Consider the following 21,056-nt stretch of genomic DNA (forward strand, 5'->3'; position numbering starts at 1 on the left):
CGACATGAACTGGCGAACCTTCGTTACGACGTCTTGTCCGTAGTTAGTTCTGTATGATACGTAGTCAAGAAAGTTCGCCTGGTCAGGTATCATAATGAGGATGTAGATGCGGTCACTGACCAAGTCAAGGCGAAAAACACAGATTGCTCTGTGTCTGTGTTTTTCGCCTTAACTTGGTCAGTGACCGCAACTACATCCTCAAACTAGCTTACTGCACTCGACCTCCCAGGCAATGACATTGAAAAAATGATAGCGCCCGATCTTCCGCCCACTGAAGCACAAGATCTACGTGGTCTCTAGACATCTAATGCCGATATATTCGATCTTGACAACCGCCCGTTAGGCTCAATAAAACTTGCTGCTGGGCGAGTTGGTTCACACTTGCAAGGAAAGAATATTGATGCGCACACACATAAAAACACGGACTCAGGAGACTTTGCGCTCGTCCGAGTCTCCTGAGTCCATGTTTTTATGTGTGTGCGCATCAATATCCTTTCCTTGCCGTTAGGTCAGACATCGGTTGTGACCCACCACATCAGCACCGGCGATGCCAACCCAATTCACCGGCGCCCTTACCGTGCGTACGCTGCCGAAGTGGTGCTGTTCTCGCTCAGCGTCAACACGGACGGGACTGCGTCATCGCCTACGCCAGCCGACTATTGTCCTCGGTGGAGGAGAACTATTCAATCACCGAAAGAGAGTGCCTTGCTCTAGTTTCGGTAGTTTCGCCCATACCTGTGTGGCCGCAGCTTTACTGTTGTAACTGACCATCACGCCCTTTGCTGGCTCTCTTCGCTCAAAGGTCCCACGGGCCGCCTCGGTGGTTGGTCTCTCCGCCTTCAAGAATATACCTACTGGGTTGTTTAGAAATCCGGCCAACTCCATCAGGACGCCGGTTTCCTGACACGGTAGCCAAGTGGATCCACCCGACGCCGCAGAAAGAGCCGCTCAGGTTGGGGTATTCTCAATATCAGACTTCCTCGATATATATAGTTGTGAGCGACGCCGCGACTCTTTTTTACGTCCCATCATTGACAGTCTGAGTTCCGCAACTCCAAGCACTTCTCTCAACTTGTACTGCATTCACGACGGTGTCCTCTACCGCCACAATATGTGCCCCCAACGCCCTGAACGCCTTCTCGTCGTGCTTTCCCACTTGCGGGCAGATGTTCTCCGCCAGCTCCACGATGAACCTACCGCCGGTCACCTTGGAGTCGCACGTACTTACGATCGCGTCCGGCGTCGTTTTTTATGGCCAGGCCTCCAACGCTCCTTGCAAAAGTAATTCAGTAGCTGCGACCTATGTCAATGTCGATAACGACCAGCAATGCTTCCAGGCGGCCACCTTCAGCCTATTTATATCCCCGCCGGACCAATCTACCGTGTCGGGCTCGACCTTCTCAGGCTATTTCCCACTTCTGCATCCGGGAACAAGTCGGTCGCCGTAGCGACTGACTACGCAACACTTACGCCAATACCCGAGCTCTTCCCACCAGCTGCGCTACCGATGTCGCCGACTTTGTACTGCATGACATCATCTTGCATCGAGGTGCTCATCGACAGCTTCTCACCGACCAAGGCCGAGACTTCTTGACCCGGGTCATCCAGGACATTGTTCGTTCCTCTTCTACGAACCACAAGTTCACAACGGCATACCACCCGCAAACTAATGGACTTACGGAGCGCCTGAACCTCGCTCTCACCGACATGTTGTCGATGTACGTTTCTGCAGACCACCGCGGCTGGGACGCAACGTTACCCTACGTCACATTCGCTTACAGCTCCTCAAGGAATGACACCGCAGGCTATTCTCCGTTTTATCTTCTGTATGGACGTGAGCCATCCCTGCCTCTTGACAGGCTGCTTCCCACTGGTTCAAACTCGCCTGTCGCATACGTTCGCGATGCCATTGCGCGAGCCGGCACAGCACGACAGATTGCCCGAGAGCGACTCTCAGGCCTCTCAAAAAGACCTGTATAATCGCCGACACCGAGATGTCCCTTATGCAGCCGGTTCACATGTCCTGTTGTGGACCCCATGTCGGCGCATCGGTCTCTCCGAAAAGTTATTTCACTATGATGGACCGTACAGAGTCCTGCGCAAGGTCACTGATCTAACATACGAAATAGGGCGAGTCGTCGATTCAGTGCAATTTACGCCACCACCATCCACTGCTGTGCACGTCGTAAGACTGAAACCATATGTGCCGTCACCTCACTACTTCCGTGACAAGTGCCTGGTCGGCGCTATTAAGCCGATGGGTAGTGACACAAAGCAGTAGTGGGTTAGTGGCGCAACGCAGTAGTGGGACCCTCTCTGGAAGAGGGACAACGCCGAAGTGCAAGGACAGGCTCCAGTGCGCCATTGTCTCAGCCATTATTTCTGCTTCTACATATCTGTAAATATGCGTTTTGTTGTAACAATACTATTACTAATCCATCCGAGCAACAAGCACTTCGAGATTATCTTAGCTCTATTCAAGCACGGTGTGACCAGTGGCTCATGACACTTAACGCAACTGAAAGCAAATCATTATCTTCTCGAGTCGTCAAAACAACTTAACCTTTCCTTACACAATCGGTAACGTTGCCTTGGACAGAGCCGACTCTTATAAGTACTTAGGTGTGACATTGTCACATGATCTAACGTGGGGTGCGCATGCCACTAACATAATAACGGCTGCCAACAAATCACTCGAATTTACAAAACTGCATTTACATCAGGCTTCCAAGCATTTAAAACTGCTAGCCTACAATCCAATAGCCGTCCAAAGCTTGAGTATGCCGCTGCTTTTTGGAGCCCGCCTCAGGCTTCTCTAACAAATTCACTTGAGGCATTACAGAACCGCCCGGTACGAGTTATTCATTCATCGAATTCGTATCATGTAACTATGTCATCATTGAAAGAAGAATCATCTCTATTAACCGTTGTACTTCGTCGCCGCACTGCCACATTAGCTCTGTTCCATAAGTTCTACTACAGCTCACGGGACCGCCCAGACTTTATCACCCCTCCAGCCCACATAGCTCATCGCACCGGTCATGCCTTGCAAGTCACCACAACACGCAGCGGCACTGCATTTTCTGCCTCCTCTTTCCCACGTGAATCATCTGAATGGGACGACATTTCCCACAGCACAGCCGCCATTACCTGCCCGGCTTATTCCAGCAAAGTGTAATACAGTACCGGCCGCGCAATTACCGTACTATTGTATAATATATATATATATATATATATATATATATATATATATATATATATATATATATATATATATATATATATATATATATATATATATATATATATATATATATATATGGGTGAAAAGAAGGACTCGCGTACGAAATGTAGTATCCCTCATGTAGCATCCCCTACAGGTGTATTTAAGGAAATAAAATGAAATGAAATAAACCTTCAAATTTCAGTACGGTACGCGTTGGGATAGTTGGTTCATGATTCCTAGTAGAAACACAGCGCTAAAATGAAAGGACGACGAAAGAACACAGACCAAGACGTGGTATTTTTTAAATTAGTCTGTGTGCTTTCTTCGTCCTGTATTTTTAGTGCTGTTTTTCTAGTCTTAAAATTTGGTTAATGCAGGAGCCACAAAGCGGTAAGAAGCACGGCACTGTGACACAAACATTCTGCTTCTCTCCTTTACAGTCCACGGCTGCGTACAGCTTAAATGACTTCAAATTGAAAACAGCGAATTTCCGAGGTGTCATTTCTGTGACCATGAAGGGTCGGTGGACGGTGCCCAAGTACAGCGGCGAAGTGGATTTCTTCAACCGCTGTGTGTCTGACCCGAACAGCAAATCCTTCGGAAGGTACACTGAGGTGAGGTAGTCGACCACGAGAGAAACACCGCAATTCAACATGAACACCGTAACCAGTGTTGATAGCACAGCGAATAAGTCGCAAAATTTAGCGACATATCGATGCCTTTAAAGGTAGTCTCGCCCGACCCTATTACAAATTTATCCTGTTCTCTGGAAGTTATAAGGCTCCGTTTCCCGAGCGTTTTGCCAGAAGAATCATTGCAATTGGTTCATTATTGCAGAAATTGGAATGACGCTAACTGTATTTTCAGAATTCTGCTAGAAGGCGAGTGTCACTTTGAGCAAAAGCTCTTGCCCTTCTCTTCCGCTAGCGTCCACAAGCGGATGTAATGTGCAGCTATAGCAGTATTTTGATAATCATTTTATAATAATAGCAATAATTTGGCGTCTACATACCATTATCGAAATAGCATTATTATTATGCAGTTTATTTCCTTGTTGTAACATAATAGCTCTACCGTAGCCGTATATTATGTACCCTAATTATTATACAAGTCTATCGTACTTTCAGACATTGTGTAATCCATTCTCATGTAGGTACTCGGTATTCGCTGTAAAAAGTGCCTACCGTGTATCAGCGGGCATCCGCATTGGTAATGTTCTTAATGGGTCGCGCTATTTTTTTACCAATACCCTCTTTGTACACTACCTGTCAGTTTCTGCCAGTAAGCCCCAAAATAGCTTCGGAAGGCCTCATTATTTCTGTAAGTGCAAAGGTATTATTAAAGTAATATCACGGTTATTATGTTAGGTTGCGCACATCGTATTTGATTATGTTTGTCTAGGCCGGAGAGACGGATGAAGAGCTTCGTGTTTTTATAGAGTTAATAAGTAAAGTGGTGAACTGGGCGAGCTGGTATGGATTCATGGCGAGACTTATTAGCGCGAGGAAAACAGGACACAGAGAAGAAGACGCGGGACAGCGCCTGTCCCGTGTCTGCTTCTTTTCCTCGCGCTAAGCCTCGCCATAAAAAGTTGATAAGGACCAAAGGTAACGCCTAGAAACGATATACCAAATGCAGACCTCATTCAGAGCGAGTCATCAGCGTCATCATGTATACAAAAATGAAGGAACAGTCTCACAAAATGAAGCCGTTCTGACCCCCATCCAAGTGCACTCTTGGATATTGCCGACCATATAGTCAGCCGAAATTCGGCGCATTTGCCCAATTTAACTAGAGTCAGAAGGTGTCGCAAAGCTTGAAAAATGTGACAGTAAGGTGCAATGAGCCCATTGAGCTCGATGAAACATTGCCACCCCCTGTTCTAATGGGGAACCCTGTGAACCAATGATTACGAGTATTCGAATTTTGGCTAAGAATGAGAATTTGGTGGCCAGACATTTTTGGCGGCGTACCATACCAGAAAGAAAGAGAGTGATTGCGTCAATGATACTTATGGGACGTTGCGCAAAAAAGAATAATCATTTTTAGCTTTGGTGTTGTAATCTGCATTCTGGCGATATGCAAACTTTTTTTGTGGTGGTGATGGGCAGTGCGCTTGCGCATGGTGGCTGTAAACTATACCCATGTAGGAACGTTTTTTTCTTTTTTCACAATAAAGGTAGGTGCGAGGTAACGCTTGTCCTGTGCTGAGTGTGCTCTTCTATGTTCCGTATTGAATTTGCGCTCTGCAGTTTAGAATTATGAAACAACCAGCCCAGCACAAATTCTCAACGCATTTGCTTGCGTTTTCTTAATGCTATAATATAATACTGCCAGCTGCGTGTCCCTTAACAAACAGTCGATGCGTCTTGCACACGACGTTGTCATGATGGCACCGGCATGCGGCAGGTAAGCGAAATTGTTCAGGAGTGTCAGTAGTCTGATACGTAATGTACTTACAGGTGTGCCCGGCTACAACCATGAAGCAGGGTCAAAAAAACGTGTTTCAGTTAACATACTCAGGCAAACACTGTGCCATTCACGCCTATTCCCCGGACATGAACCGCGTGTTCGCCTACGACAACGAGTTCGGCCTGGCTGTCAAGGTAAGCGATTTTTTTTTTTTTGCTGTCCCGACCGGTCCTGTCGTAGCCTGCACGGAGTACTTTGCAAGCGTCTGAGGTTTCCTACTACCATTGTAAACACATTGTGCCTGTAAAAAGAAATGGGCAACAGTATGCAAGATAAAAGTCTAGCCGCCCACCTTTAATTCTCCGTGAATTAAAATTTTCTTCAGTTTAATTCTCTGCCCACTTTGCCGCTTTTGTCGGACAAGCTGGTCACTTATTGCGCTGCTGCTCTATTCACGCTTAGTTTCGCAACCCTTAGACTGAATTTCTAAGAGCCTGCGAGGACAACGGCATTGGGGTTAGACGCTACAGCTAAGGCAATAGCTGCCTCCACTGTGTTAGGTTGGTTTAACGGTTTCGCCGAGACGCAGTCAACCAGTGATTCTGAAGGGGTTGAAACCACAGTGGTCATTACTCCCTTATTTGATCCGGCTGCGTCCAGGTCGCGTTGTGTTTGTCGTCCCATGCCTCCTACAGAATCTTGCTTTTCTTCATTCAACGTTATACCAGGCATGCATATGTCTTGAAATCAGGCACAGTTTCATGTGTCGCCTCCCATCACATTCTAGACACATTATAATTAGAACTAACGAACAAGAAATCCCAGGAAAGTATAGGCTATGTTATTAGAAGAGAAGCAGCTTATGGCGGGGGCTTTGTCCGTCCCTCCCTCCTTCTTTCCCGCGGCGTCCACCCCCCACTGCGCATGCGCGTCCCCTCCCCCTCTCTCCTCTCCTACGTTCCCCCTCTTTCCTCTAGGAATCCTCTACTCTACGGAGCGGTGTGCACGACAGGTGGCGTGACAGCTGCATACTCCGCTGGGAGCGCCACGGTCGTTCCGCGGTATGAAAACGACGGAGCGCGCGCGCCTCATTCTCTCTCCTCTGCAGCGCCGCGATGAGCGCTTGGGCCGCTGCCGCGAAACAGGAGCGGCGACGTGGCGATTCCGAACTTCGGGCTTGCGAAGCCGAAAGGAAACGTGAACGGTGGCAAGCGGCCCCTGAACTCCGGGCTCGGGAAGCCGGATCAAAACGTCAACGTCGAGCGGCGGATCTCTAGGCGGTGCGGCAACGCGAAGCCGAATCGAAACGTGAACGTCGAGCGGCGCTCCTTCCCATCCACACATAGTTCCCGTTAGAGGGAGATGGTGTAATTTTTTTGTAGTAATTGTGATGTGAACTTGAAGAAAGTAAAGTGGGCGACACGATAACTTGGCGCCGGCAGGGACCGAACCTGCGACCTTCGAATAACGCGTCCGATGCTCTACCACTAAGCTACGGCGGCGGTCATCCTCCCGTCCACTTCATTGGGTATATATGTGCATTTAAACCTATGAGTGTTATTCAGCGCCGCGGTGTTCGGAGTGTTAGTGCACGTGTTGAAATGTATATACGCGTCCTGGAACGTCCATTAAAGGGACCCTGAAACGGTTTTGAGGATTTTGTACGAACACATTGGACCGGTAGAGCAAGTCGTAAGGATTATTTACAGACCGATGTAAACTATGCGCGTAAACTGTGTAATTTATTACAAGGCTTTAAAGCTGCGAATCGCCACCGATCACAGCCGCTCAGCTGTGATCCCCGCCCACTTCCAGTGCGTGTCGCACTGGAAGCGCGACGTCACGCAGGCGGCTGATCCGATTGGATATGTCCAGTCCACGTCACTGAACCTTCTGTGGGCAACGAGCGTCGTCTGCCTGTGTTACAACGTGCTCTGTGTTGACGTGAGCTGAGCGACAGTGTTTAATCTCGAGGTTTCTTTTCTTGGACAAAATGAATTGCCCTAGCTGTGTTGTGTACCACATATCTAGCAATTGGTGACTTGTAGCTGCGACATCGTGCAATGTTTGTGAGGCATCTGGCGAGCGGAATCACTTCAGCTCGTCGCTGCAATGAGCGTCGCGCTCTCGCTATCCGTTCAACGCCACGATCCACATGTCTGCGGCTGTAACTTCACCCCTGAAGACACAACCACATTGCCAGGGTTTACGCTTATCGGTGATCGTTCTCGAACTCTCTTTGTTTGTCCGCATGCTTTTGCAGGTTGTCGCCGTACAGGAGAATAAAATAAGATCGACTGGTAGTGTGGCGGCACCTGTCGGAGCAAATATTAACCACTCCGCGAGCGGCGTGCTGCCGGGCGCACTGAACCCCTGGGCCTACGAGATTGCGCGCAGCCTGTCGGCGCGCAATATTGGAGGCCATGACTGGGCGAAGCTCAAGCCGTCGAGTATGACAGCGCTGCGATCGCTGGCGATGCCAGCGTGTCTGTGAGTTGAGGGTGCAAGGCAGGGTGAGGAGGAGGGTATAGATATAATTGTCCGTAGTGGCCTTGGTACACGGTGCGTCGCTTAATTTCTGGTGCGAATGATTTAGGGATATTCTTGCCTAAATGCTGACAAAACTTCAAAAAACCGTTTCAGGGTCCCTTTAACAATCATTTGATGTCTAGCGCTTGTCCTGTTTTGTTCTGTGTAGTGTGTATGTGTGTGTTCGCTAGAATAATAGACGCATGAAGTCAGTACCAACTAGCTCATCTAAAGCATTTGATAGCTTATTCTCTGTTGGTTTTGTTCTTACGTGATTAGCTTTACAGCTAATCCTTTAAGCACACCGCGAAGACGCCCGTTTATGGTATAGTATGTACGTGAAAGGGTCGAAGTCAGGGCAGCAAATTGTGACACGACATTCGCTAAGGTATAGCAGGAAGTGCAGCCGTACTGGAGGGCTGTGACTTGAGAGTATTATTCTACTGAGTGCGGAATGTAATCATCACAGTCGAAGAGGCATCACAAATTATCACCGTGCTTGTCTTTGCAATAACTCATAGAGTTCAACCAAAGCTTTCCCTAACTAAAGATCTATAGACGTGTAAGCTAGTCGCAGCATCCTCCTCTGCGCAACAGGTAAAGACGAAGGAATACGGAAAATTGTGTCTTCGAAGATCTACAAGGAACTCTTTATGTTAAGTATATTCTTCTTGCGATCAATTTCCTTTTTTCTTTCTTTTTTTGGATGTGCAGCTCTGCGCCGCGAAAGCCGATAATCCAGAGCTAAAGTTTGGCATCGCCGCCTTCGACATCGACTACGACGACTACGACAACACGTGTGTCTCCCTAAACACATACGGCCGAAACAGCCGCCTGCAGCGAGTCAAGATGGTAGTGGACTACATCAGGAGCCAAAAGGGCGACGATTTCAAGGAGGCTACCTGCAGGATCTTCGGGGAATAGGAGCGCCTTCATTGCATGTTGGTTGCACGCTGCCGGACATTTGCAGAGCAATGCTGTTGAAAACACATACTGCTCATGATTTGGTGCTTCCAGGTGCTATATGTTTTATAACGAAAACATGCACTACTCGCAGAGCATTATAGAAGCAGAGGGTAATATTGCAAAACAAAAAGAAATAGTTTAAGCAAGCCCACGATCAAAATTATGCACGTCTACCCCTTTCGTGGTCGCACATCACTACTGCCTGCGCGTTCTCAAGGCTTGACTACGTTCGTCGCAGTCAACGCAAATTGCCACCTAATATTCTTAAGTCAGCATATCAAACCTTCACTCTACCATAGTGGTAATGTCCGTCATCTATCGTCCACCTCCAAGATTACTTACCGTCTCACGATGATAGCAAGTTTTAGTGCGTCAATGCCCATCACGTCCATGGCCGCGTTACGTGCACCGCATTTCCCATAGTGCACATGAGCAGACGTTCTGCGCACGCGCTGTGCGATCATAGCGTTCTTGCGCACGAAGTGTGACGGAGGCTACGAACGCCACACTAAAGGCTCATTCACACCTGCCACTAGAACCGGTTGCGCGACCATTTGCGACTGGCTTGTACCCGTCGACACACGGAATTCACGTCTACTCGCATTGCTACTGCCCTGCAAAATAAGCTGACGCCCTGTTTCTTCGCATCTGGTTGATTCAGAAGTTTGCGAGTGCAGTCGCACGACTGAAAAATCGAGCAGCGAGCGAGTGAGCCAAAACAGTCTCTTGGCGAACAAAACGACCAGTTGCGACCGTTTGCGACCAGTCGCTTTGTGACTAGCTTGGTCGCGCGACTAGCGCTGGTCGCAGGTGGGAACGAGCCTTAACAATAATTCCTTGCCGAAAGCCATTCCTTTACAGCACTTGGCTGTAACGAGGTTGAACCTGGCTCTATCTAGGCAGAACTTGGCTGTCACAAGGTTGCACTTGGCTTTATCTAGGCAGAACTTGGTTGTAACAAGTGTCGTGTCTGGGTATTTGGATCCATCCCACCATGCAACCAGTTGTTGCGACCGTGATTTGGATCCGTCCCTCCTCGGCAACCGGGTTGTTGCTACGATAGGGCAGCGTCGTACCCGGACTCCGTTTGGTAGCGTAGTCGAGTCTCCGGGTTGAGGAACTGATGCTAGCAAGATGGGAAAGCAGCAACAAGTTTACTGGCACTTTTTGTACACTCAATCTACATCGTGACAAGGTCAGAGTTCAGCGACGAGCGAATTGGATGAGCCTGTTACCGAGGGCTCAGAGCCCCCTTTCTCACTTAGCACCGTCGTTTTAACCCCTCAGGCTGGCTCCTCCTTCTTGATGACCACCAATCACACACACGACCCCACCCACCATGGCACAGTCCATTTCACTGTCGCTGAGGGGTCGTTGCACTCTTGAAACAGCAAGGGTCAGGTCGGTCGACGGCACGCTTGTGGGGGAAGCAAGGCGACAGGTTCCTCAGGCTTGTTCCTAGGACTCTTCCCCGAAGGGCAGAAAAGGGTCTGCGGCGACTCCTGTCAAAACAAACAGGTCAGGTCGTTCGGCAGCACACCAAGCCAAGCCCAGGTGGCCCATTGTCTCCGGCTTTGCCGTCCCCGACTTTGAGGTCGAGACTTCCTTTGTCGGTTGCTTCGCGTACCGAGTCCGTTTCTGCGATGGATGCAGGTGTTCTAGCAGTGGGAGAACGCATCGCTCGCCCATTCTCAGGGTCAGCGCGTCGCCACCGACTGCCGGTCATAACACAAGGTAGAACTTGGCTTTATCTAGGCAGAATTTGGTTGTAACAAGGTAGAACTTGGCTTTATCTAGGCAGAGCTTGGCTGTAACGAGGTTTAACTTGGCTCTATCTAGGCAGAACTTGGCTGTCACAAGGTTGAACTTGGCTTTATCTAGGCAGAACTTGGTTGTAACAAGGTAGAACTTGGCTTTATCTAGGCAGAGCTTGGCTGTAACGAGGTTTAACTTGGCTCTATCTAGGAAGAATTTGGTTGTAACAAGGTACAACTTGGCTTTATCTAGGCAGAGCTTGGCTGTAACGAGGTTTAACTTGGCTCTATCTAGGCAGAACTTGGCTGTCACAAAGTTGAACTTGGCTTTATCTAGGCAGAATTTGGTTGTAACAAGGTAGAACTTGGCTTTATGTAGGCAGAATTTGGCTGTAACGAGGTTTAGCTTGACTCTATCTAAGCAGAACTTGGCTGTCACAAGGTTGAACTTGGCTTTATCTAGGCAGAATTTGGTTGTAACAAGGTAGAACTTGGCTTTATCTAGGCAGAATTTGGTTGTAACAAGGTAGAACTTGGCTTTATGTAGGCAGAACTTGGCTGTCACAAGGTTGAACTTGGATTTATCTATGCAGAATTTGGTTGTAACAAGGTAGAACTTGGCTTTATCTAGGCAGAGCTTGGCTGTAACGAGGTTTAACTTGGCTCTATCTAGGCAGAACTTGGCTGTCACAAGGTTGAACTTGGCTTTATCTAGGCAGAACTTGGCTGTCACAAGGTTGAACTTGGATTTATCTATGCAGAATTTGGTTGTAACAAGGTAGAACTTGGCTTTATCTAGGCAGAATTTGGTTGTAACAAGGTAGAACTTGGCTCTGTCTAGGCAGAACTTGGCTGTCACAAGGTTGAACTTGGCTTTATCTAGGCAGAACTTGGCTGTCACAAGGTTGAACTTGGCTTTATCTAGGCAGAATTTGGTTGTAACAAGGTAGAACTTGGCTTTATCTAGGCAGAATTTGGTTGTAACAAGGTAGAACTTGGCTTTATCTAGGCAGAGCTTGGCTGTAACGAGGTTTAACTTGGCTCTATCTAGGCAGAACTTGGCTGTCACAAGGTTGAACTTGGCTTTATCTAGGCAGAACTTGGCTGTCACAAGGTTGAACTTGGATTTATCTATGCAGAATTTGGATGTAACAAGGTAGAACTTGGCTTTATCTAGGCAGAGCTTGGCTGTAACGAGGTTTAACTTGGCTCTGTCTAGGCAGAACTTGGCTGTCACAAGGTTGAACTTGACTTTATCTAGGCAGAACTTGGCTGTCACAAGGTTGAACTTGGCTTTATCTAGGCAGAGCTTGGCTGTAACGAGGTTTAACTTGGCTCTATCTAGGCAGAACTTGGCTGTCACAAGGTTGAACTTGGCTTTATCTAGGCAGAATTTGGTTGTAACAAGGTAGAACTTGGCTTTATCTAGGCAGAGCTTGGCTGTAACGAGGTTTAACTTGGCTCTGTCTAGGCAGAACTTGGCTGTCACAAGGTTGAACTTGGCTTTATCTAGGCAGAACTTGGCTGTCACAAGGTTGAACTTGGCTTTATCTATGCAGAATTTGGTTGTAACAAGGTAGAACTTGGCTTTATCTAGGCAGAGCTTGGCTGTAACGAGGTTTAACTTGGCTCTATCTAGGCAGAACTTGGCTGTCACAAGGTTGAACTTGGCTTTATCTAGGCAGAACTTGGTTGTAACAAGGTAGAACTTGGCTTTATCTAGGCAGAATTTGGTTGTAACAAGGTAGAACTTGGCTTTATCTAGGCAGAGCTTGGCTGTAACGAGGTTTAACTTGGCTCTATCTAGGCAGAACTTGGCTGTCACAAGGTTGAACTTGGCTTTATCTAGGCAGAATTTGGTTGTAACAAGGTAGAACTTGGCTTTATCTATGCAGAATTTGGTTGTAACAAGGTAGAACTTGGCTTTATCTATGCAGAATTTGGTTGTAACAAGGTAGAACTTGGCTTTATCTAGGCAGAGCTTGGCTGTAACGAGGTTTAACTTGGCTCTATCTAGGCAGAACTTGGCTGTCACAAGGTTGAACTTGGCTTTATCTAGGCAGAACTTGGTTGTAACAAGGTAGAACTTGGCTTTATCTAGGCAGAATTTGGTTGTAACAAGGTAGAACTTGGCTTTATCTAGGCAGAGCTTGGCTGTAACGAGGTTTAACTTGGCTCTATCTAGGCAGAACTTGGCTGTCACAAGGTTGAACTTGGCTTTATCTAGGCAGAATTTGGTTGTAACAAGGTACAACTTGGCTTTATCTATGCAGAATTTGGTTGTAACAAGGTAGAACTTGGCTTTATCTAGGCAGAGCTTGGCTGTAACGAGGTTTAACTTGGCTCTATCTAGGCAGAACTTGGCTGTCACAAGGTTGAACTTGGCTTTATCTAGGCAGAACTTGGTTGTAACAAGGTAGAACTTGGCTTTATCTATGCAGAATTTGGTTGTAACAAGGTAGAACTTGGCTTTATCTAGGCAGAGCTTGGCTGTAACGAGGCTTAACTTGGCTCTATCTAGGCAGAACTTGGCTGTCACAAGGTTGAACTTGGCTTTATCTAGGCAGAATTTGGTTGTAACAAGGTAGAACTTGGCTTTATCTAGGAAGAATTTGGTTGTAACAAGGTAGAACTTGGCTTTATCTAGGCAGAGCTTGGCTGTAACGAGGTTTAACTTGGCTCTATCTAGGCAGAACTTGGCTGTCACAAGGTTGAACTTGGCTTTATCTAGGCAGAACTTGGTTGTAACAAGGTAGAACTTGGCTTTATCTCGGCAGAATTTGGATGTAACAAGGTAGAACTTGGCTTTATCTACGCAGAGCTTGGCTGTAACGAGGTTTAACTTGGCTCTATCTAGGCAGAACTTGGCTGTCACAAGGTTGAACTTGGTTTTATCTAGGCAGAACTTGGCTGTCACAAGGTTGAACTTGGCTTTATCTAGGCAGAATTTGGTTGTAACAAGGTAGAACTTGGCTTTATCTAGACAGGGCTTGTCTGTAACGAGGTTTAACTTGGCTCTATCTAGGCAGAACTTAGCTGTCACAAGGTTGAACTTGGCTTTATCTAGGCAGAACTTGGCTGTCACAAGGTTGAACTTGGCTTTATCTTGGCAGAACTTGGTTGTAACAAGGTATAACTTGGCTTTATCCAGGCAGAACTTGGCTGTGAGGAGTTTAAAGGGACACTAAAGAGAAACAATGAGTCGGTTTAGATTGATGAATTATACTCTGAGAACTATAATGTCGTTAATTTCACCACCATAGGTGTGTCAATAAAGGAGAAAATGAAGTGCAAAGTTTCATTTTTAAATTTTCCGCCATAATCTTCACGCGTGACGCCACGGATTTCAAAGTGTGTTTGTCCTATTTTCGCGGCATTGGCTCAACAAAATTTCCTCAAACTTGGTATGTTAACTCTATGGCTCCTTCAGAGGACAGTGCACTCCATTTTTACCATTTAGGAACTACGTAGGGCCCTAGTAGGCGCCGTCAAAATATGTGACGTCACGGCGAGTGGTGTGGAAATTTCAAGGTGGCGTCGCCACCCACATTTTTTTCTTGCGCGTTTTCTCGCTCACTAAGCGTCTTCTCGCAGCAAGCGCGGCGTTTTTGGTATCGTGAAAAAGTAGTTTACTGATACGAGAAAAATCGTTTTGCTCTTTAGTGTCCCTTTAACTTGGCTTTATCTAGGCAGAACTTGGCTGTCAGAAGATTGAACTTGGATTTATCTAGGCAAAACTTGGCTGTAACGAGGTTGAACTTGGCGTTATCTAGATAGAACTTGGCTGTAATGAGGTTGAACTGGGCTTCAATGATTTACCCAATTTCTGTGGTGCATGAGTGCGATTTAGCTTCGGACGACTCATGGCTGCGTATGGTTAGGCGCGAGCTGTACACTAGCTTTTATAATTGAGCACGCCATCGCTTCTGTTGCCACTTTATTTTTAGTCGACCAGTTCTGAGTAGTGGGATTTACCCATTTTTTGTGGCATATACCCGTTATGATTATGATAGTTTTCTGGTAGCCCGCGCAGTGGCACATATCCGTTAAAGGGGCCCTCAGCACTTTTTGAGCATGGTCGGAAAACGCTGCCGATCGGTAGTCGAGGCTCCCGAGAACACGCGACCCAAACATAGCACAGCGCGCGACCTGGAATTTCCAATTAATTCTGAGTCACCTAAAAATCATTCCCTCTTCTCTCAACAAATGACGCTATATACTCAAAATCACTGCGTCATATACTCAAATTCCACGCCATTGGCTGATTTGAGCATTTTGAGCTGAGTAGTAACCGTGGTTGCCACGTGCCCGCGCGCGCTCACGCGTGAACACAGTCAGCCGTGTCTTCGAAGAAATAAAAAAAGAAAAGTGCCGAGGTCATGACGCGCGCTGACGAAGGGCCGCATCTTCTTGCCCCCTTGTAGCTTTCAGTGCGCTCACTGGTACGAGAAGGGAGAGATGGCGCTTGAAGCGTGCGACTAATCGCTGTAACTCGCTCGTACTTGACGAATTATGAAATTCTTTGCGGCATGTCATTGGTGTAGCGTCATGCACTAATAGTGAGCCTATTCCATTGTAACTCAGAAAAGTGTTGAAGGGCCCCTTTAAGATTATCATAGTTTTCTGCAGCCGACTCACAGGAAACGACTCGCCTAACAGCTTCGCTGTTAATAATTATAAATAAGAAAAATATCACAAGACCAATACTGAAACAGAGCAGAGCGGCTGTCCTTCACTTCCTTATTTGAATCTACAAACTTGGAAACAAGGGACAGGACCAAGCACGCCAAGCAAGTCAGCCTGACCACTGCGAAGAAGTAAAACGCGAAGGCGAACAGCTAGCAGACGATAGTAATGCAGCCATTTCGGGCTCCGGATTATCGGAATGGGCCTTCGGAGCTCTAAAACTCTGGCAACTACGATGACAACGATGTGTCCACAGCGATCAGGTAGGAGACACTGCCGATTTGAGGTCACTACGTGTCACAGAACCATGCCTCCGGAGCTGTAAAACGGTGACAGCTCGACTGTCGATGAATCAAAAAGCCTTAAGCCGCCATTGCTATTTGTCATAATTACAACACTACAGTTAAAAAACACAAAAATATTCCGGGAGGTCTCACGCATTGTGGGAGTCGATTTATTGCGAAACATTCAGAGTGTAGCAGCCTACACCACATTCTTTTGCTTTGAGCCAAGCGTTGCCAGGCGGTTGGACCTCTTTGTGCACTTAGATTAGTTGTGCGTGTTGTAGCGTGACGTCACATATCACTGCGCATCCAGTGCGCACATTCCTGTGCGACCGATCACGTGGGTAAGCGCCTATATATCGTGCGCCTTCGAATAAATTTATCAATTGCTTCTTGAAATACTGTCTGTTGCTCCCGTTATTACACTGGCGACGAGGGTGGGACCCACCCCCTTGTACTAGCTCAGTACGAAAGCAGTATTGCGGCGATCGGCACTCGAGAGCAACGAAACAGAAAACAACGGCAGCCATTACACGGGACGGTTGAACTCGGCGGCATCACCTTCGGCCAGAGTCAACACAGTCGTCGGGAGAGCAACCCGATAAGTATACTGCACTTTTGCTGAACAATGGCGCGGCTAGGGAAGCTAGACGAGAAGGGTCAGAATTTTCAATCCTATCTGGAACGTTTTGAGCACTTCGTCACTGCAAATGACATCAAAGAGGAAGAGAAGCTCGCAATATTCTTGAGCGTGATAGGACCACGAGCGTACGAGGTGCTCAAAAGCTTGGTTGTGCCCGCGGTTCCTGGGGACAAGTCCTTTGAAGAGGTCAGTGCTGTTAAAGAAACACTATAGCCCACAGTGATCGGTCAATGCCGAACGTTGCACATTTAACAAGCGTGCACAAGAGGAACAAGGAAAAGTCGAGGTCTTCATATTGGCGTCAAATAACATCAAATCAAATTTTTTGTATTTCATATTGTACATACTGATAACAAGCATTGTAGGTCCGAAAAAAAGAATAGATTGGAAATCCTAACACAGCAGGGAATCGAAAGCAAAAAAAGAACACTAGTTGTAACGTTTGCAATGAACAAAAAATGTCAATGTTGATTTCTCAAATCAAAAGTAAGTAATTGAATGAACCAATAACTAGCATATATCGGTGTCCCAAAGAACAAAATAGGGGCTACGTACAGACACGTTGAAAGGGAACAGTGACGTGTACAAGAAAATAAGGAGTATGAATATCTATCAAACCTTAAGTATCAGGCAAGATATGTCTATTAAAGAGCAAAATGCGCACATAATGTGCAAAAGAGCATAACAGGAGAAATACGACTTTTTTGTTACAAAGCAATACAACACTATCATGTGACAGTAGTGCACAGAAGCAGCAGTAAAATATTTCGTATAGAACTAGCGAGGTATTTATCATTTACTCTGTCCTTAACAAAGAAAGAAAATATTGTTTCAGGGCGCTAGGAAAGTTCATAGAGTTAATGATTGCCGCTGGGTGCCTGTTCCAGGTCTTAGGCATGCGTTCGCCATACACATTGTTACATGGCGCGCGATTAAGACCTGCAGTTACATTTCTAGTACAGCGCGAGGGCGAATAAAATATGGATGAGCTGTACGGATGGTTGAATCTAACAATCTTATAAACGCACAGTGATATGCTCAGCTGTCGCAAGTATTCATATGGTAATATGTGATATTCGCAGAATGATGGGGTCGTGTGAGCGTAATACCTAGAATGAGACAGAATTTTTATTGCCCGTATTTGGAGTTTAATAATTGGATTTACTAAGGTTTTATACGCCCAACCCCACGAGTCAATACAATACCTCAAGTGACTCTCAATAAAAGCAAAATACATGAGTCGCAAAACTGGGATGTCAAAGTGCTCACGAGCTAATGTTAAGCCTATAGCAACCAGATGCTAATATGGAGCTGACACGGTATGTGTTCTTCCCATTGTAGGTGTTTGTCAAAAACCACCCCAAGGCATTTGTAAGAACGCGTCTGTTCTAGGAAAATGCTATTGATCTGAATGTTTAAAGCGTTTGTGTCTACTACTTTGAATCGAGACTGAAAAACAACATATTTCCTTTGTTTTCTTTGTGTTAATTGTTAATTTATTACCTAGGGACCACTCCGAGATATTATTCAACTACAGATTTATTTTATGCCGATGTTCAACAATATTATCCGCAGATACTATAATGCATGTGTCATCTGCGTACATCAGTATTTCTGCACAGCCGATTATTTGTTGTAGGTCATTTATATATAACGAAAAAAGAAGAGGACCTAATGCTGAGCCTTGTGGAACACCGGTAACGATGTTTTGTCTTGAATAAGTAATGTTATTGATGGTCACGACCTGAAATCGATCTTCTATGTAACTTGATAAGAAGTGGGACACTTTACCGCGAAATCCACAATGTTTACATTTGTCCAACAATACGCAATGAACCACTGTGCCGAATGCTTTCTTTAAGTCTAAAAAAACAACAGCTACTAGTTTATTTAGCTGTAAAGCCATATGTAGCTTTTGTGATAACGTGATGACTGCGGTTGCTGTCGAGAAGCATGGTCTAAGCCGCGTTGCTGATGACAGAGCACGTTGTACTTTTCGAGGAATATTATCAACTGGTTGGAAATAAGTTTTTCGAAAATATTATTGAATATGCTTAGAACAGAGAATGGTCTGTAGTTTTCAGGGTCAGCCGGAGCACCTTCTTGATGAATAGGAATGACTTTGGCAATTTTCAGAGGAGCTGGCTACTGAGCCTGCGTAATTGAATGATCGAACATGCGACATAGTACTGGGCCTAGGATGTCAATATTATCCATAAGCGACCTGACAGTTATGTAATTGAAGCTTTATTGTTGGGTGTTCTCAATACAGTTAAAGCGATGTCATGAAGTTCTATCTCACTTAAGATAAATGAATTTATGAGTGGAATTGGCGCGGGAATAGCTTTGCTATTTGACTATGACAATTGAGCTGCTATTGCTGGCCCTACGGTGGTAAAATACGTATTGAAATCTTCGACGGTGACTCCATCTACCGTAGACGGATAAACACTCGTATTTTGTTTTTGTTTTTTCGTGTTACTTCATTTATAATTCGCCACAGTGTTTTTGAATCACCAGCTACTTGATTGATGCGTTGTGAGTTGAAGTATCTTTTTTGTTCCCTCATCATGAATACAGCTTTACTGCGAAATATTCTGTACTGACCTGAATAGAATTCGTTGCTTTTATTATGACTCCACTTTTTATGCCAATATTCTTTTGCTTTTAATATTTCTAAAATTTGGGTCGTCATCCATGGACAGATAGGCTCGTTATAAGGAACTCGAGTATATGTAGTACTACACTCGGTTGTCAGACTGGTTATTAAGCTGATTAGATTGGAAAACTCTTTATGTACGTTGTCGCTGTAAATTTTTTTCTAAGTCGGCCTCACTGATTTTGTCTCGGAATTTCTTATAATCTATCTTAGTTACAAGCATCCTGTCAACAGTGTTTATGGGATGCTGGATATCAAACGCTCTGAAAATTGGCAAATGGTCTGAACGAGGAAGACTACACACTCCACTCACAATTCCAGGTTCGATATTTGTCAATGCATGATCAATTTGAGTAGCCGTAGTGTTTGTTACACGTGTCGCATTTAGCAAGGAAGTGCGATTTCGGTCAGTTTCCGCAGGACGCGCTGCTAGACAGGATAGTGGCAGGCATAAGACGCGAAGACAGGCAACTCGCCTTATTTTCTGGATAATATTTAACCTTCCAAAAGGCGTGCAAGGTAGCCCTGGACAGAGACCAGGCTGCACGACATACATCGTTACTTCATGCAGATGGCAAACAAGGAGCTTTGCATGCCATAGCGGTAAGAGGAAAGGGAAGCGAAAAGAAATGGAAGCTACGGAAGTTCAAGGAATCCCAGCGAGTCTGCGAAAGATGTGGCAAGGCGCATGCGGCTAGTGCTTGCTGGTATAAGAACGCCCAGAGTCACAGCTGTTCACAAGTCAGCCATCTACAGAAGATGTGTCCAAGTAATCACAGAGAACTCAAGACTGCAAACGTGGTGGACTGCTCTGATAGTGACTCTGAATTAGATGTCTACCATGTTTTCAATACAGGGCGTTCTGGATATGAAGCGAAACTACGCGTAGAAGGGCAAGACTTCTGCATACACATTTCATTTCATTTCATTCCATATTTATTTCTTAAAGACCCCATTGAAGGGGTATTACATAAAGGGTGGGTACATACATGGACAATCAAATCCATATTTTGATACAGTACAAAGTAATCGGTTAAGGTAGTCAAAACAATTACAGCACCTCCCACTAAAGGGAACCATGTGGGGATGCGAAGCAGCGCATGGGTCGACTTAAAGTTCCGTTCATCGCGGGCACCTTGCCCGATGTTAACTCGTCCTTGCAAGTGGAGCACACCATGAATCCACTGTAGTTGCTGTTGCCGTTACTCGTCCCGAACTCTTGTTGGAGCACGCCACGCGGGTTCATCGCGCGTCTGCAGAGTCTCGTTCCCCGACGCCATCACGTGATTGCTGAGAGTGTTAGGGGGAGAGGCCACAGCGTCTTACCCAGCCCCTCACACAGGCCCGAGCGCGCTAGCGCGTGCCAGCACACATGGTTTTGTCTGCGTTACGCCAAGCCAGGACAGCATACGGCAGCCCGGGCCCCTGAAGTGCTCTGCACGTATCATCATCAAGGCGGTCGAAGAACAAAAGGAAAAAGAGTTCTCCTTGGCGCGAGCTCGCGCTCTGCACGTATGATCATCAAGGTGGTCGAAGAACAAGAGGAAGAAGACTTCTCCTTGGCGCGAACGCGCGCTCAATATGTTACAGATGGCTATGCTAGGTGGTAGAAAGCGGACGGTAGCCAATGGACGGACACAGCACCGAGCAAAATCTGCTTCGCATCTCAAGAGTTGAGGGAACGGTGATGGCTATAATGTCGTTGGAAAGGCCGTTCTAATCTGTTGCTGCACGGTAGAATATTGAGGACGAAAAATTGACGGTGCGCGCACGCGGGCGCGCAACTTGTTACAGGTGACCGTAACACTGGAGATGCGACTGGAGATGCGTGTCGGGGGAGGATATACGGTGGCTGGCCGAATGAGCTGTAAAACAACGGTAGCTGCCGTAACACTAA

General features: G+C 46.3%; 1 protein-coding gene across 1 annotated transcript; it reads left to right on the top strand.

Annotated features, from left to right (window-relative positions):
* The first annotated feature begins 3,688 nt into the window (after positions 1-3,688).
* LOC119400618 (uncharacterized) lies at positions 3,689-9,099 on the top strand. Its single transcript, XM_037667667.2, has 3 exons — positions 3,689-3,840; positions 5,689-5,832; positions 8,882-9,099. Exons 1-3 carry the CDS (start codon positions 3,739-3,741, stop codon positions 9,089-9,091), a joined length of 456 nt encoding a protein of 151 aa, XP_037523595.1. The 5' UTR covers positions 3,689-3,738; the 3' UTR covers positions 9,092-9,099.
* The last annotated feature ends 11,957 nt before the right edge of the window (positions 9,100-21,056 follow it).

The sequence above is a fragment of the Rhipicephalus sanguineus genome, chromosome 7, assembly GCF_013339695.2.
Source record: "Rhipicephalus sanguineus isolate Rsan-2018 chromosome 7, BIME_Rsan_1.4, whole genome shotgun sequence".
Classification (NCBI taxonomy): Eukaryota; Metazoa; Arthropoda; class Arachnida; order Ixodida; family Ixodidae; genus Rhipicephalus; species Rhipicephalus sanguineus.

Bases quoted from the DNA above. Each gene is read 5' to 3' on its own strand.
- LOC119400618 (XM_037667667.2), top strand. From the start codon at position 3,739: ATGAAGGGTCGGTGGACGGTGCCCAAGTACAGCGGCGAAGTGGATTTC. The intron at 3,841-5,688 runs GTGAGGTAGTCG...ATGTACTTACAG, and splicing joins CCTTCGGAAGGTACACTGAG to GTGTGCCCGGCTACAACCAT. The intron at 5,833-8,881 runs GTAAGCGATTTT...TTGGATGTGCAG, and splicing joins AGTTCGGCCTGGCTGTCAAG to CTCTGCGCCGCGAAAGCCGA.